Source organism: Musa acuminata, chromosome BXJ1-6 (genome assembly GCF_036884655.1).
Source record: "Musa acuminata AAA Group cultivar baxijiao chromosome BXJ1-6, Cavendish_Baxijiao_AAA, whole genome shotgun sequence".
NCBI lineage: Eukaryota > Viridiplantae > Streptophyta > Magnoliopsida > Zingiberales > Musaceae > Musa > Musa acuminata.
Genome location: NC_088332.1, coordinates 41,847,311 through 41,865,111, shown reverse-complemented (window position 1 = coordinate 41,865,111; position 17,801 = coordinate 41,847,311). Strand labels below are relative to the sequence as shown.

Sequence of the window (17,801 nt, the reverse complement as noted above, 5' to 3'; positions counted from 1 at the left end):
GATCGGACTGGTACAAGTTAAATTTATGTCAATAAACCTTCCAACTGAATTTTGTTAATCATTTTTCATCATATCTATTTCAATTAACCAAAAAAAAAAACCTGTATTCAAACTCCCAGCAGTAGTAATTAGAATGAAGTGTGGAGGTGTTTCTAAATTGGAGCTTTATTGACTAAAAAGAAATCCTCCTACTTAAAAAGATTGAGCCATAAACAATAAGGTTGGAGTAAAAATGTGGCACTTGGAACGAGCCTTTGACAAAAGTTTCCCCTTTCCAGTTGATAATGATCAGGAGGATATCTTGTAGAATTCTTCCCAGTCAAGTATTATGGCTAATTTAGAATGCCAACCTCGAATCTTAAAAGCAAATTTGTTTCAGCTTAACTATTCCTCTTCAAGCAAACAAATTTGATTGATTTGAATGGCAATAAGCTTCACATATTCCTAGTTGTATCTAGCAAAAAAATAATCTAGGAAGAGTTCACAATTCATCAAACCTTCACACACAGCCTACCATTCCAAGCATTCAACTAATCAGCAGAAGGGACCTCAATAGCACCAAATATGCTGAAGGCAAACCTATATTTTATGATATAAGAGTTTGTACATCTGGCCCTTCGCTTGTACCCCATGTTGATAGACATACCAGCAATTATTAATCACAACCAATGTGCAGTGGGATATTGAACTAAATTCACTGGAGAAAATCCTCGTGGTAGCTATCGCTAATCACAGATACAAACCTCTCGAGCCAAGGGAGCTGGTGAAGGTCTTTCATGGTATCCATGTATGAGTCAGAACATGGAGGGGGTGACCGGGAAGGGGGAAGGTGGTGGTCACTCGGGCCAAATCCTCCAGCAAGAAACCTTTGTATCATAGCCAGTTGTGCTCTTTCTTGCTCTGAATACTCATCCATAACTGCCGGCAGAGATTCAAAAGACTCCCATGTCCACCGTTCCGATTCTTGATCAGAAGGTGTTGCAGAGGGTTCCAGGTTGTTCTCACCCCAAAAGGCACAATGACATGTCTGAATCCCATTCCTATATTCAGCACCACAGGAGCAGCAGAATTCCTGCCCACACCTGTAATATGAACACAAAATGATGTTAAGCAAATAAGACTTTGGGTTTATCTATCTACTGTTTCATCCTGGAAAAGGAAGAGCCTAAAGAAGTTTGGACCCCATATATTTGACTCTGAAAATTGAAAGGAGGCAAAGACTTAAAATAGCAAGTCAACACAGCATTAGTTTGGTCTATCTGGATATATTGATTAGACCAACAAATTCTTAGCAAAGGAAGACATGGTGACACAGACAAACTTTATAATGTTAACTTGAGGACAGAAATCAGACATACCAGGTGAAAACAGAAAATGAGTTAAACCTATAATTTCGTTAATTTGCAACCATCCAAAAATACAAGTTGGAATTCGTCTGAAGAATTAAAAGGAAAATATCTCACCAAAACTTCAAGATTTGTGCTTAGAAAAAATAATAATAATAAAATTCAGACAAATTTTTCAGAAGTTACAGACAGGCGAAAGAGCTCCCATAATCAACTCACCCCAAGCAAAACTCATCACATAGGGAACTTTTTACAGGAAGCTCTCTGAAAGTTCACTAACCTATTTCATAGCATTAAATAAAGAAACAAAGAATATAAATAATAAGCATATATTCAGCCAAGGCAAGGCAATATTACTTAGTTGCATTAATGCAGAGATCTGGATGAATATTTCATGATATTCAACCAAGCTTCAAAAACTGTATTACCAGTCGAAAAAACATGAAAGTCAATTTTACCGACTAGAAAATTTCAAGGTTTATTAAGGATAAACTTAAAGGAAGCTTCTGCAGCTTCCAAGATATCCTTCACCAAAAAACCACTAGATGTTATGCATATTAGGATGGTGACGTATATTAGAATATTGGTCAAAATAACAATTCTCTTTTTAAAAAACAAAATAAAACAGCAGTGACCGTTGGAAATTGAACAAAATAAATTCATTTCTCCAATACTCAAGACAACCATTTATCCATTGCTCCTATGCATTTACCATGGTATTCGATTGTGCAAGAAAGGACGGTGGTCTGCATTGTTGATAAATGATCTGCCTAAGTTTATAAAAAAATTTAACCAATGTTAACATTCTTTTAATGGCATGAGTATTGGGTAAAAAGGGAAGTTCAGAAATCACATTTACTGAAGAGGTATACATCCACTATGAATTTATCCTTTGATATTTAGCCAGAATAACATAATGAGAAATTGGCTAAGAAGAATGTTTGAAGATGTTCAATTTCATGAGAAGGGCACAGGTATCTTTTTGACATAAAGAATGCTTTCTCATAGGAACTGTCCAATGATTTTAGATAGAGAAGATAGATCATTGTTAGCGAACAAAAAAATCCATGTTTCATAAAGACTAAAACTTGTGACTCTGACATAAAGAGTGCTTTCTGATAGGAACAGTCCAATGAGTTTAGATAGAGAGGATACATCATTCTTAGCAAACAAAAAATCATGTTCCATATAGTATAAACTTATATAACGAGGCAATTTGGTTATGGTATTTAAAAGGAAAAAAAAAACTAATATGTTATGCCATGGGTGAAAGAAGGATAGGTGTATTGGTGCATCATAAAGATAGAGCAAAGAGAAGTCACAGCTTATTTCCAACTAATACGTTTCTCTGATTGATAAATCTGCAAATCAATTTTCTAACGCAACCAAAAATAAAAAATATTAGCATTCATCCAACTATAATAAACTATTCTCAGTAATGACTCATATCAAAAATCATATTTGACGTACCAGCAGGTCATGTGGTAGCCCCCATCAGCGAGCACAATCATTCGACTGCACTGCTGGCAGCGTCTACGCCGAGTATTTTGTTCCAAGTGATGTAACCTGTTATCCTCTGCATCTCTCTCTGCTGCAGGTAGGTTCTGATATTCTACACATGTCATTAAAGAATGCCATGGTACTTGACAGCCAATACATATATCTCTGTGACATTCTGGGCACTCAATTCGGTTGATGTCTGACTGTGCTGATGAGCTTGCTCTAGAGGACAAATAATAGACAGGATTCAGTAACCCTGAACAGTTACGAAAAGGGCAAAAGATTCTATCTCCATTATCAGTATCAGCCTCCATTGAAAATCTCTCTAGCAAAACGTAAGTGGCAACTGGAAGAAAGGACTTGCATTCACTAGTTGAAATAATATTTTTGCACATAACTTGTGGGCACCTTATAGGGACCTGTGAGGTCCTTAATTTGTGTTCCACATATATGACCATGCAATCAGAACAAACTTTGTGGAAACAATTCATCTTTATCATTTTGGAACTTGGCTTCTCCTCACCGCAAATAGGACAATTGTCAACTGACCAGTCACCAATTGCTTCTTTGGCCAAGCACAATGGCCTCTCTAGTTCAAAACTAGAAACAAGTTGCAAATCAAAGTCTTCTAGCTTATCAGCAAGTTCTAAAATTCTGTGCCCTAGAGCTATCAAAAGCTGGTCATCAAGTATTTCTGTTTCTGCAATCTGTCAAAGCAATTAAACCATCAACATCATTATCGCTCCAAAAAGGAGAGAAATTCTGATAGTTAAAGCACAATAAAAAAAGAGGGGAACAAAAGTTGTATGAATCACAACACGTGAAGTGAAGCAGAAAATAAGCTTAAGGATGTTCAAATACATGAAGGAGGTTACAACAAAATAAGGAGAGGAACATAATTCTTTGAATATGCAACACCAAAACTATATGGAGTATAGTTTGCCTTGTCAGTCCGTATCAGTGTACCGACCGATCATTGGTATGGTAAGTACCGAACCATACCAATGTGTACTGAACCATACCAACATACCGACATATAGTATCGACCCCCTATCAGACCGATACATATCGCCCATATCGAACAATATGTCATGGTACGACACACCTTGCTATGGAGATTAGGTAATTGAACACAAAAAAACAAATCAATATTATGTAAAGAACTTGTCATACTATGAGGTAACACAACCTAATCATCTACTATCTAAATCGCACCAAATGACAATATCCAATACAACTATGAGATGCAATCAACATATTCTTCAACTTTCCTAGTTAGTCTATTCCTTACTTGATAATAGAGGTCCTCTGAGTCCGTGAATGCATAGAGCCTTCGAGAACCATTCTGGAGAGCTGCCAAAAGACCATCCATTAATGCCAAGTGCTCCGCCACCAATTCATCTACATGAAAATCGAGCTTCTTCTGCACTTGAATCAAGGGAACCCCAGGAGACCTTTCCATTACTACTCCGATTCCAGAAACCCCAGATCCTTTACCATGACCCTCTGAGGCAGATACACCCTTGAAGAACATTCTTAACGAGAATTCATCAAGATCATCTTTAGACCCTTCGGCCAAAGATTCTTCCGAGTCCTGCCACTCGTCATCTTCTGTGTAACAGCTTTGGAATTCATCTTCTACATCAGAATCATCAAACAATCCACCTTCAAATCCATTCATTCTTCCCGCACTCAATTTCTGTAGCATCTGAACCCTTGTAAAACACACAAAAGAACAACAAAGGGAAGCCTCTTCTTTCTACCAAAAACGTATTATTTCTGTGCCCATCCGGGTAGATTCAAAGAATTAAGAGTTTTAATTTTTCAGCCCCTCCTCCCAAATCAAAACTCACCCGAAGATTTTTATAAGAGACACCGCAATTCTTGCCCGTCCACTTAGATCCAAGTAAAGAATAATCCAAATACACGATTAGCAAACCAATTTCAAAACCAGAAATAAACAGAACGCGACTTAGCGAAAGGAATAGAAGGGTCTGGTCCGTTCACCGGCAAGCAGCACAACAATGCACACCCTAAATCGCCTCGCCACCACCATACACAAACGGGGCTCTTTTAGCCTCTAAAACCCATCAAAATGGTGCCAAAGGACACCAAGAAGCCCCGATTTTGGAACCCCCAACCATCGCTCCCGGATTCCTCCTTCCCGTCCTGGGAAAATCCCTCAAGGGTGATCCAGAAAAAGGGGGCTTTAATGATTCCGCCGGTCTCCTCTGAAAAGGGACGGAAGCGTCACCGCGAAGGTGACCGAAGGCAGAACTGACGAGGAAGCAAGCAGCGGCAGCAAAAAGAGTAAAGAAAGGATTCCTTCACCGACGGTAGCGATGGTTGTCGAAGGCCGCAGCTTTATTAATCGGTCACTGCAAGCGTCGAAGGGAAGAGGAGGTAGCATTTCTGTTGACACGTCACCATGTCACACCCTTATCCACCGTTCATTTGGTCTGATCCTTCTGTCTCTGTGATCTAACGCCTCCGTCCCACCTCGAAAGCTTTCCGTTTCATTTGCAAATTATTTTACTATTATCATTATTATTAAAGAGATTAAATGAAAGTTTTACGTGATTCGATTTCTTTGTGTACAAAAAGTCACAAATTTAATTTTATAGAATGCCCAAATGGGGTCGAATTGAAAAATATACAAAAAGCAAAAGGGTGCCACAAATGTATTCCACAATATTCTCCTCATTTGGTCAAAGAGGAGACAAGAAAATTTTAGTGTAAAGCTAAAAGGAAAACAAACCATTCTTTGGGCCAACGAGGAAGGAGTGTTAAGACCCTAATGATTAGAAATTATCCGAATCTAAATGGAGAATATTGTCTGTCCTCATATGAATATTTCTATTTTGATTTGAGAATAAAGTCGTCGATCTAATGGATTAAATTGAGTATAAAATTCCATGTGATTGAAGGCCATGTGCATCTTCGTCTGGAGGTTAATATATATAATTCATGACATGATTTCAAATCGGTTAAGCGGTTTGAGTTCATTGCTCAAACTCAAACGGTTAATCAAATGAGTTCGTTGTTCTAAACGGTTTAAATCGATTAATTAAAATAGTCTAAAAGGTTAATTTTGAAATGATATGGATTTAATTTCACAAATCGTATCATGTCGACCCGATTAGACGAAGATTTTAATTTGATTTAATTGAATCCAATTTTTTTTAAAAAAATATTTTTTTAATTATTCAAATTTAAATTATCACCAAAATATTTTTATTTTATTTTAGTTCTGCGGCAAGATTGACTCCGCTTATAAATGATCAAGGATATGAATAACCGCCCGCGTCCGTCAGAAGCGTCGTCAAGAAGCGATCAAACGGAGAGGGGCGCCGCAGTTCCAAGAACCACGAAACCGGACGACGATGCTCTCACCCTCCTCCTCGATTGCTCCGATGAAGTAGAAGACGGCGGCGACTTCGATGACTACTTCCCCGCCGCCGATTCTTCCCCCTTCTCCGCCTGTGGCCTCCAGGAATTCGTCCGAGGCCACGCCCTCTATTATCTATCTCCCCGTCTACTCCCTCCTCCCCTTCCGCGTCGTCGCCCCATCCTGGACCCGCCTCATCTCCTCCCCCATTTTCGCCCACAGCAAGTCTCGTACCCACCGTTCCATTTCCGGCATCCTCTTCCGCCCCTCCCACTCCGGCGACAGCTCAGCCATCTTCACCCCCTTCCTCTTATCCCTCCTCCACCCACCGCAACCCGGCCACAACCGCCTCGGCCGCCATCCCCTGGCCGCCCGTCGACCCGGGGGCCAACCCCGGCGCCGTTCTCATCTTCCTCTCCGGAGTCTACAACTTCCGCGCCGACTACTCCGTCGTGGTTGCCTTCGAGATCGCCAGCGCCGAGTCGGGAGTCTTCGGGTTCCAGACCTTCTTGCCGGAGTCCGGCAAATGGTGGATCTCCGGCGAGGTTTGCGAGGCGGAGCGCCTGCATCCTGATTCTGGCGTCTCCGCCGGCGGAGCGGCATACTGGCTGACGACTATGCTCATGGTGATCGGGTACGACCCGGCGGCGGACAGGGTCCGGGTGGCGCCATGGCTGATGGGCCACGCGGCAGGGGCCCGGTGGGAGATCGGCCAGCCTACGGCCAGCTGTGCTGCGGCGCGGCAACGAAGAAGACGGTGCTAGTCTACAAGATTCTGGGCGAGTCCGACGAGTGGACCCTGGTGGGTTCCATGGGCGTGACGAAGAGGCCAAGCGCGAACAGGGACGGAGAGGAGGTAGCGAGGTACATTGAGGAGGCGGATGGTCAGGTGGTGTTCAAGAAACGGCCGTGGCCGCTGAGGTTCCAGGGCGGGGTGCTGGAGGTGCTTTTCTGGGTGGCGGGGAGGGTGGTGGGCGTGGCCCTGGCGGGCAAGCGGGTGCGGGAGGCGGCGGCCTTTCCCGTGCCCTGCGATGGCGGCTCCGACGATGTGCCCCACATCAGCACCGTCGCTCGGCAGCCATCCTCTACATCCTCTGTCCACATCATCACCATCATCACCACCAGGTACTCTTTATCACTCTACAATTGGTGTATTATAGTATCTCTCATTTGATTATATATTTTATTTACAATCAATAAACTATTTTAATTTTTACATCGACCATCATTAAACTATTATACTACAATCAAACAGATCCGTTAAATTATGAGATTCTAATTCACAAAGATTCTCCAAGTATTTGTGCTTTGTGTTAATATCCACTGGGTTGAAAATCTTGATCATCTAACTTCGATCTCTGCTTATATTATTTCTTTAAGCTAACCCAATAGTTAGAGATAAAAAAATTAAAAAAAAATGTTACTCAATCTTTTACAGAGAATGGATATCAAGTTGTTGCATCTACTGCTATTAATTATTTGTGTTGAGAACTTGCTTCATAAATTTTTAATTGGACAACTATCTCCTCCAACTATATATTGTAATAATATTTGTTTTACTTGCCTCTATGTTAATCTAATCTTTCACCGAAACACATAATCATTAACTTTTATTTTATCTATGACCAAATTTTGTTAAAAGCAACTCCACGTTAATCATGTTTATACTATCGATCAACTGACAGAGCTCTTGGCGAAGTCACTATCATATTAATTAATTATTTAATATTATTTCAAGATTAATGTTCATGATGGAACATCAATCTTACAAGATCATATAAAGAAATAATCTTTATATTATTATAATCACACCATCTAGGAAAATAATTCTTCAATAATCATTGACATATTCGTTTCATACTTAGTTAAGAGGTTGATTAATTATGATCACCCTTCATTTAGGGTCTTGACAAGTTTTATAAACTTATATAAATAATATTATACATCAAGGGAATAGGGCAACCAACAATACATTATCCTCTATCAAGCCTTTCTTCTCTCCCCTTGCCCTTTTCTAAATACACAATAAGATTATGACATAGACCAAAAGGTTATCGTACACCATAAGTAGAGGCCGAGAAAAGATGGCAACAGTTGGCAACTTGGATTCTCTATCACACGAGAATCTAGATAGGATGTGTATAAAATATTTTGGGTCCAAGAATATCGTTGATGGACATTTTTTAAATGAAACACAGTTTTCATATCAACCGCTAGAGCTTGGGGAAGACAATGACAACTCATTCATCCTATCCTTCTCTCACAACCATAGTAGGTTGACTCATCAGTAGCATCCTCATTGGATGCATTCTTGGGCACTCTACGGACTCCATGCAGAGATCTTCCCCCTGCTGTGCTGCTGCTTTGAAAGCTCGGCCTGTTCCTGTACATCCTGATGAGTGCAGAGTTTTGATCCGGCAGGCTGAATCATGGCATCGAGGATGCACGGGCAATGTGCATGTCATACTGATGTTGATGGCGTCCCCCCACCATACGGACGTACTTTTCCAGGGCTTGTTTTCTTGTCCACGCACGTACGTACGAGAGAGCTGGGGGAACTGCGTTCTGATCATTGGAGGGGATTCGATGGCTGCCACACGTGTCAGTGCTTTCTCGACCGTTCACCTTTTCTCTCTCTTTCCCTCCTTTTCTTCGTCTAGTTTTCTCTGCAGCTTACGTAAAAGAATGAGAGATTTCATAGCTTATATAGATAGGTCGTTTGATGCAAGTCTTGGTCATGTCTGTAGTACTTCGATAGGCCTTTTCATGCATGTCTTGGTCAATTCTGTAGTAGTTTGATCCATCTGAGCTGATACTAATACTGGGTTTTGGTTTTTTGATTGCAGATTGGGAAGAAGAAAGTCAAGAAAAAATCAACCTCGGAGATTACTGCTGGGGAATGAATCATCACAGCAACCTACAGCTCCGCAACAGGGTCCAGTAAAGCAAGGCAAGCCTCGCAAAGTGGCTGTAGTGGAGCAGCTGAAAGAAGAATTAAGCGTCAAAGGAGGAAGAATCCAAGGAGAAAAGAAAAAGTTAGTACTAGAGTTGAGGAAGAAGAGAAGAGAAGGATAGAAACATCCTCCTCATCCGAGGTCGAGAAGGAAGAAGATGAGCAACAACGACAAGAGACCCCAGTGAGAAGAAGTAGAAGGAAGAATCACCGGCCTCGTAGGACCGTCAGTGCATATGGAGCTTTATGGAGATATCTATCGATAAAGAAAGAAGATATAAACTACATTTAAGGCTAGAGCGCCAAGGATTGTCGTAACGGCGCCTGTAGCTCAGTGGATAGAGCGTCTGTTTCCTAAGCAGAAAGTCGTAGGTTCGACCCCTACCTGGCGCGTTAATTAATTTTTGACTAATGCAATAAAATATAAAACTGTTATCCTTCAAAAAAAAGCAAAATAAATATTTCAAAAAATCAAAATTTTTTGTTTACATGTTTAAAATATTTAATTGGAGAGCTATTACTCCTTTTTGATGAACAAGGGAGAACGGTCGCCAGACCATACCCAGATGCTATGGTAAATATTGCTTTAAAACTTAAAAATTAAGTTATAAGGAAAATATAAATGTTAATGGAATGGATAGAAAAAGAAAAAACATTGATTTCATTTTAATTAACACGTGTTAAACTAAACATAGTTTGCCATGGGCAGATCACAAAGACCTGACTCGTGGTCCAAGAGTTAACTTGGTACGGTCTGCCTCGATAGGCCCGAAACACGGCATCGTTCGAACAAAACCCGACTCGGTCCGAACCGGCTCCAGGCGGCCTTTTCGAGAGAGCCCAAAAGGGCGGCAGCGGCACCAATGGAGGACGACGGCGACGACTGGTTGGCCGCCGACAAGCTCGAGCACCTCCTCGCCTGCTTCGCCATCGCCATCCTCGTCGCCGCCCTCGCTGGCCGGAGCCGCCACGCCTTCCTCCGTCGGCGGAGCGTCGCCCTCGGCTCCATCGCGGCCCTTGTCGCCGGGGCTGGCAAGGAGGCCGGGGACGAGATCGGATTCTGGCATTCCGCCGGCGCCTCCTCCAAGGACGCTGCGGCTGACGTCCTGGGCGTGCTTCTGGCCGCCGTCTTCTTCTCCATCTCCAGGAGGTTCTGGCCCTCCTCCCGACGCGAGATCGAAGTGGCTGCAGAGGATTCGATTGTCTAGATCCGACCAGACTTCTACAAACCCTAAACATTTCGACATATTTCACAAGAATATCTACCTACCTTCTCTCCTCTCCAAGCCAAGAAGCCCTGGTAAAGTTCTTCCGTTAATATCATTATTGAACGCCTTCTTTCTCTGCTTTATATAATTTCTTCTAATATATATTTTGAATTTTCTTGATCTATAACAATGTTTCTTGAAAATGGAACTGGTAGAAGAAATCCTTAGAACGATTTAGCAAAATGGAGGGTGTTAGCGAACAAATATACCGTGGTTGACGAGTCAGCACGGTTTGGTCTGCCGATCGATGTCAGGAGCTTAGGGTGAGTTGGATGATGAGGTGGCCGTGCCATCGGGAAGGAGTGCTGGTTGGCGTGGGTCGGGGACAGCTCTCCTTTGCGCGGTGGATGACGTCTGAGGTTGAGGCGCTCATCGCTCGCTGCAAAAATGGTCCTCGCCGAGTGATCTCCGGCTTTGGCCCCTTCGACGAGCAAGTCAGTAATGGGATGGATTGGTTTCTATCTCTTTTTTTTCCTTTTGTTTTTTTCTCCCCTGGTTGGAGGCCGGATAGGGGCTTTATATTATTGCACGAGGGTCAGTAGCACGTCGATTCGTCATGGCCGTTGACCCTCGAGGGATGGGACGGCACTTCTGATCGGCCGCCGTCCTGACACGGACTTAGCTGGTTTTGCCTAAGTCGTGCTGCACCCTTGCGCGTCCGTCCGCAAAGGTCAGCCTCCCATTGTCCCTTAGGACCAACAAAAGAGAGAACGGGTTAAAGAGAACGCCTCAAACGGGATCCACAAGCAAACATGTCTGAAAAACACTTCATAGACAAAGCAAATTACAAACAGACTTTACAAGCTCTGAACAGTGGCACAACAAAGGGTAAAATGGTCCATTACAGACCGAAAAGCTCTCGCACGTGTCTACATGACACAACCTTTATTTACAAGCCTAAAGAGGCCACCAACCCAACTAAAATGGGACTATTAAGCCTTCGGCCGCCCCTTTACATTCTGTACAAGGCATGAACATGCCAAACGACACGGACATACATAAGCATTACATCAAACACCTTGTTTAGAAGTTTGTCCGTGACATTCTCCCCCACTTATCCCTTCGACGTCCTCGTCGAAGCCTTTGTGAACACTGCAACTCTTCGCCTTTGCTGAGTCTTCAATCTTCTGCTCCAGCTGCAATGCGCCTCCTGGCTCCCAGCTGCTCTCCGCTGCTGTTTTTGAGTAGTCGAACCTTTGATCCGCCATGCTGCTTCAACTCGCCAATGACTCTGACTCTGGTGTGGGGTTGGCTGAGTTGTGTTGATCCTCGTTGATTCCTGCGGATCCACCAAATGAAGGAAAAGACCATTCTTACTGCGCCAGTTTCTCAAAATTTCCACGTGCTGCTTGAACTGGGTGGATGCTTGTTGGAGCTTTAACGAGCATCGCCTCGCAAACTTCTGAAGTTTTGGGTCCTTCCTCCACAAAATCTGCTCATTGACTCTTCTTTCAGTTAGTTGTCACATCCAAGTAGGTTCGCATCACTTCCGCTTTCGATTGACATTTCGTTGGGAAATGAAGCGGACAATCTACTCTCAGTAGCACTGATCACCGTTGGTGAGGATTTGACAACTATTGTCTTCCATTATCTTCGAAGGGTCTTTGAACTTGTGCAGAGCTCCTCTGCTGGATAGATAAGAGAACTGGGGTACTCGGTTTCGCCCATTCTCTTAAGAGTTGAGAAGGCAAAGGTTACTTGACTTCGCCCGCCTCCTCGAGGTTGTACTTCATGCATCGAGCTGGTTACTGGCCTTCGCCTGCTCTTTGCTCACACTTCTGAAGCACTTGAAGTATTTGCACTCCTTGCGTTGAGTTAGCTACTGTGATTCACCTTCTCAATGCCATTGAACTTCTGGAATGCAGGAAGTTTTCACCCCAACTTGGAGTAATTCTCTGATAGATGAGGTCGCCTCTGGGATTGTACCGTCTTCTCCATCAACCCTGCCGCCTACTCCACTGAGTAGCAAAGGTACAGCACCGCGTACTACCTGCTTCGTTCCTTGGTCGTGCACTCTTGCATGACCCGAAGTCCTTCACTTACGGCTATCTTGATGAGAAACTTGTTGACACCGGTCTTACGAAGTTTCTTGGCCTCTGCCCTTCAGCCTTGTCTCGGTACTTGGAGATTGCCTCTGCATGCTCCACCTCCTCGGCCCCTTTCACGACCAAGCGCTCTCCCTCCGTAGAGCAAGGGATCAATGACTTGCACGGAAGTCCCGCCTCTGCGGTACCATGGCGTTGCCATGCCCATGGCCCTACTATCCGTCGCCTCGCCTCTGTATCCCTTTTCTTCACAATCAGTAGAGATGTCTCCGTGGCACTCCTCTGAGTCCACCTCCATTCTAACTGATGCTTGATTTTTGGGTAGCTAAGTCCCTCTGGACTCATCGTCGCTTCCTCGCCCCTTTCGACCCCCTGCTTCAACACCTCTGTGTTCTCCAAGCAGTCCGTTTGGTCGATGGAAAGACAGACTGCAACTCCCATGCATGGCCTCTGCCATCACGTTGTAGAGTTTGCACCGATTCTGTTCCCCTTAGCTTCCTTGGTAGCAACGTTCGCTTACTCGACCTTGTCCTCTGACTTGTCGGGCTCCCTTAAGCGAATATGAGCTTTGGAGCAATCCAACTCTCCAGTTGCTTCGATCATACCTCTGCATGATCAAGTCCCTCCCATGGAACTCACTGGTACTTGCATTCGAACTTTTCCCTTGGTGGAACCCAGCCCCCATATGCTGATGACCAAGGTTTTCATCCGATGCAAAATTCGGTGCACGCCCGGAAGACCCGCCTCTGCGGTACCATGGCCTTCACTCCTTGAATCCATAGCCCTTCTTGCCGTCGTGTTGTTCACCAAAGCGGAGCTCCCAGTAGCTCCCGATCATACCTCCATATGATCTCATCCCTCACGGGACTCACTGGTACTTGCATTCGAACTGTCCCACCACGATCCGCTGCACCATGTCGCCTCCTGGTGACATCTTCATTGCATCCTGATCCTTGTGGAATAAACTCGAATTGTGAACCCTCCATGTGTGGCCTCTGCCAATACATCGCAGGGTCTCCGCCACCTTCGATTTTGTTCGCTCCTTTGGCAATCGACCTTCATCCACCCACTCTTGGGTCACACCTAGATGAAGCACCGCTCTAGGACAGTCTGTCGCCTAGTAGCTCCCGAAGTCCACCGACTTCACTGTAATTTGTGCACCATTATTTGGATCCTGGGCCTCTGCCCCTACCAGCACAATCTCCGCTGCGCACCGCTTCCTTCATGGCAACTTTGAATGGCAACATTGTGGCATATTCTTCAAGAGTACCCGCCTCTGCGTCCTCTTGCCCCGTGCTAAGGCCTTCTGAACCCAACTTCGCCTCCGCAAATTGAGTCGCCTTAGTTCCTCCATCAAATGCTCCTCCGAGATAAGGTGCATGTGCCTAGAAGCTCCCTTCGTCTTTGGCACCATGCAAGATGAGTCGGCTCCGTCAGAATGAAGGACCCATGGAACAACATGATCCTACTCTTGCCTCTGCAAGAGTTCATGTCTTTGACCTCTGTCTAAGGAAAGCACTGTGCTTCTGCTCCATGTTCCAACTTCTCTGCTAGCTCCCTTCATGCGGCTTGGGTACTTCACCAAGTTACGCCCAAGTTGCTCCGCTCCTCGTTTTCGCATTGAGTCGATGGTGGCCCTCGTGCCCACCATTCCACAGGTCAGCCCTCCCTTGAGTCCGATCTCCACATCGACTCCAAGTGTGCCTTCATTTAAGTTGCTTCAGGTCGCTCCCCCCCACTTGATCTCGCAATGCATCCACCAATGCATTCTCTCGAGCGAGATCAAGCGACAACTCCTCGCCGCTTGCTCGGTCCATCGAGCTTCGTGAAGTTGTTGTTTGTGAGGTACTCCTCCTCAACATGTGAAGTCCGTCTCACATGATTCTCCCTCTGGAGTGCCGAGACTTATCCCTCCTGGATAACTGTCCCGTTGGAGCAACATCTCTCTTCGTTTCGGAGACCACCATCCCCTTGGACTACTCCGATCTGCTGAACAAACTGTGCATTGTTCTGCCTCCTGCAAACGCACTTGCTAGATTGCGACTCCACGTCAATACAGCCCCCACTGCACCCCTCAAGGCCTAGCAACATGCTGAACTCATTGCACACTTCAGCCTCCTACGGACGTATCCTACGCTTGCCAAAGAGAAAGTTTCAATGCTCCATGGTGCCGAGTCTCGGTCGCCTTGGGATGGCCACGAACATTCCGTCGTCCGCATACAAGCCCATGCATGAGTACCAAATTCTTCGAGTTAGCAATTCCCCTCACCTCTGTGAGCTTTGCATAACTCTTTTGGTCGTTGCGCAACTCATTCCACCTTGCATGGTCTCATTCTTGCCAAGCGCCTCGCTTGCCTAGAGCACCATCAAGTATAGTTGTCAACGTTGAGCCGTAGCTCAAACTCAGCCATCCCAACCTTTGTGCGCTCCGAATTCTTCCAAGCTTACCTGTTCTCGTGGTGCCTCTTGCGCGAAGGGTTGGCCATTCCACTGAATGCCAATGTTAGATGCCCGCTCCTCTGAGCGACTCTTTTCCCTACATCTCCATGCCCGTTTTTCCCTCAAACGGTCGCGCGTTGCTGACTGCCCTCAACGCAGCCCCGCTAGGTCCCCCACGTTTGCATGTCAAGTGTTTCTATGAGTGCTTGTCCCGCTCTGATACCATATGACACGGACTTAGCTGGTTTTGCCTAAGTCGTGCGGCACCCTTGCGCGTCCGTCCGCAAAGGTCAGCCTCCCATTGTCCCTTAGGACCAACAAAAGAGAGAACGGGTTAAAGAGAACGCCTCAAACGGGATCCACAAGCAAACATGTCCGAAAAACACTTCATAGACAAAGCAAATTACAAACAGACTTTACAAGCTCTGAACAGTGGCACAACAAAGGGTAAAATGGTCCATTACAGACCGAAAAGCTCTCGCACGTGTCTACATGACACAACCTTTATTTACAAGCCTAAAGAGGCCACCAACCCAACTAAAATGGGACTATTAAGCCTTCGGCCGCCCCTTTACATTCTGTACAAGGCATGAACATGCCAAACGACACGGACATACATAAGCATTACATCAAACACCTTGTTTAGAAGTTTGTCCGTGACAGTCCGGGGACGTGCGGAGCAACGTCAGACGGCACCGCCCCGAGCTCTCGGGACGGGATATGTGGAACAGTTTCTCGGTACGGTTCTGACTTGGCGTGTGGTGTCAGTTGAGACGTGTCTAGGGCCCAAAATACGTTGTATCATAGGGGATGTTAATAGATTTCATATGATCGTTGAGGGTTTCAATGTTTCCAAAGTCAAATATGATCGATTGATGAATAAAGCTAGAGGTGGCTTGGCGGTGGAGGCCGGAAAAGTAGCAGTGGTTAGGGACTTCTCAGTTTCATAGTTGGAAGTACTGCTATGTCAATAAACTTAGATTATATCAAACATCTTGCTAAGACTTATGTTCTGTCATTTATCAATGAGAAGGATTCCTAGTTTAAACTACTCCTTCGGATCCATGATGAAGGAAAATAAGGATTAAAGCAAATAAAGAAAAAGGGGGTATTTTTTTTTTTATCTCTATTTGTCATTGTGGTGCATAATAAACATATGGACAAGCCAAGATAATAGAGAGAGCAATATTATGAGAGTAGAAAACGTTAAGTCATAGGGCTTTAGTCGAGACTTATTTCATTGGTATTCAAATGGTTCATTCTTGCTATCATTAGTTTTTTTTTTTTTGGAAAAAACATTAAGTAGACATATGAGGTAAAAAAAATCTCCATAGTTCATAGCACCAAAGCCTTAGTTTAGCATGATTGGCTAACCAGTTAACAGATTCATTTCATTTTCTATATACATGAGTGATTAAGATGGAATCGAAAAATTTTTAATGTATGTCAAATATCCTCAATCAAATTTCACAATACACAAGGACTTTTGAGAACACGAACCAGCTAAGATTCCTATTCTACATATATCAACTTGACACCGTATTGTATCGTAATCTTAAGTTCAATACACTTGCATCCAACAAATAAAGGATCACCAGTATCACTTCTTAGAAGAAAATCCAAACCTTGTGACTCTATCTCCTCATAGGATCCATCACAACTAATAACCTGTTTGTGGTCTACACTAAGATATACTGTGATGCATTAGAGGTTGGGCTTCGCTTCTCACTTCATCTATTATTCTTGGTGTGGTTCAAGTGATGGAGGATATCACCATCTCATATGACACCCAACTTGTGGTGCTAAATCATTTCATTCATCGGAGAGTGTTGTCATGTAGACATAGCCCCAACCATTAATCTATTTCATGCATGCTCTCAAGAGGGGTTTAAGGTTAAGAGCACCTAAAGCTCCAACAAGGGTTGGAAGGGATGCTTTTCTTTATTGGATGGGATAATTTCAATCTCGTGTAGTCAACTCACTCTATCCCGAATCCTTCCTTATACTATTTTTAGAGGAAAATAGTCAAGTTCTTCAATTGGTAGAGACATTATCATCTTTCTTAGCCATCAAAAGGATTGAAAAAGGGTGGTTCATTGAAGTTGGTTTGAGCCTGGTTCCTTTGGGTATCATTATCGAGTGGAAGATCGTCGCATGTCTAGCACTTGTTTCCTAAATAGATATCTCAGTAAGATACGATAAATCAAGGGGCATAAAAAAAGGCCACAACTAGAGAATCCACTCCTTTGGTAGAGACGGAGACCCTAAGAGATCGAAGTTCTCGAGGGAGCCATGCTCGCTGAGGTGGTGGCTAAGAGATGCATCCCAAAAAGCTCGGGGTCATCAAGAAGCAGAGGATCTCTAGCTTGTCTACATCGAGGCCAAGCTTTATTACCACTTCGGGAAGCCACCCTCCATCTGATCTCCTAGTGCTTGAGAGTGAGTCAATCGAAAAGAATACCTAATGCCAATATGTGTGAGATTTCTACAAACACAAGCCTATACCTTTTATGGCATTTTAGATATCTAATTGCTTGATTCATTACTTGGGGAGCTATTGCAATCGTAATAGGATCTCAATCCAACTGACATCCTATGAAGGAATGGGAAGATGATGAGCCATTCTAGATCCAACGACATCCTATGAAAGGATCGGGTTGGCAATTCTAGATCCATAATTTTCATATTTAACGAAGAGGTGACAAACTTTAGGAGCAAGTCATCGAGCTAGAGGTGCAAGTCAACCCATGAAAAGTTGCCAACATAAAGGCGAAGTTGGTGGAGGCATAGGATCTAGTTGAATCATTTCAACATAATAATGCTAAGGAGAGATAGACTCTAAAGAGAATTTGAGATTACAAT

At 44.0% G+C, this 17,801-nt stretch overlaps 2 protein-coding genes and 1 non-coding gene across 3 annotated transcripts; 2 read left to right on the top strand and 1 right to left on the bottom strand.

Moving 5' to 3' along the window:
- Positions 1 to 565: 565 nt before the first annotated feature.
- Positions 566 to 5,223, bottom strand: LOC135677061 (E3 ubiquitin-protein ligase RSL1-like). Its single transcript, XM_065188940.1, has 3 exons — positions 4,138 to 5,223; positions 2,817 to 3,553; positions 566 to 1,082 (listed from the first exon to the last, which is right to left on the bottom strand). The coding sequence occupies exons 1-3, from the start codon at positions 4,552 to 4,554 to the stop codon at positions 695 to 697; spliced, it is 1,542 nt and encodes a 513-aa protein (XP_065045012.1). The 5' UTR covers positions 4,555 to 5,223; the 3' UTR covers positions 566 to 694.
- A 4,284-nt stretch (positions 5,224 to 9,507) lies between these two features.
- TRNAR-CCU (transfer RNA arginine (anticodon CCU)) lies at positions 9,508 to 9,580 on the top strand. Its single transcript has one exon. It is a non-coding gene; the product is annotated as a tRNA-Arg (tRNA).
- A 324-nt stretch (positions 9,581 to 9,904) lies between these two features.
- LOC103989464 (uncharacterized) lies at positions 9,905 to 10,573 on the top strand. The gene has a single exon (XM_009408309.3). It carries the CDS (start codon positions 10,051 to 10,053, stop codon positions 10,393 to 10,395), a length of 345 nt encoding a protein of 114 aa, XP_009406584.2. The 5' UTR covers positions 9,905 to 10,050; the 3' UTR covers positions 10,396 to 10,573.
- Positions 10,574 to 17,801: the final 7,228 nt, after the last annotated feature.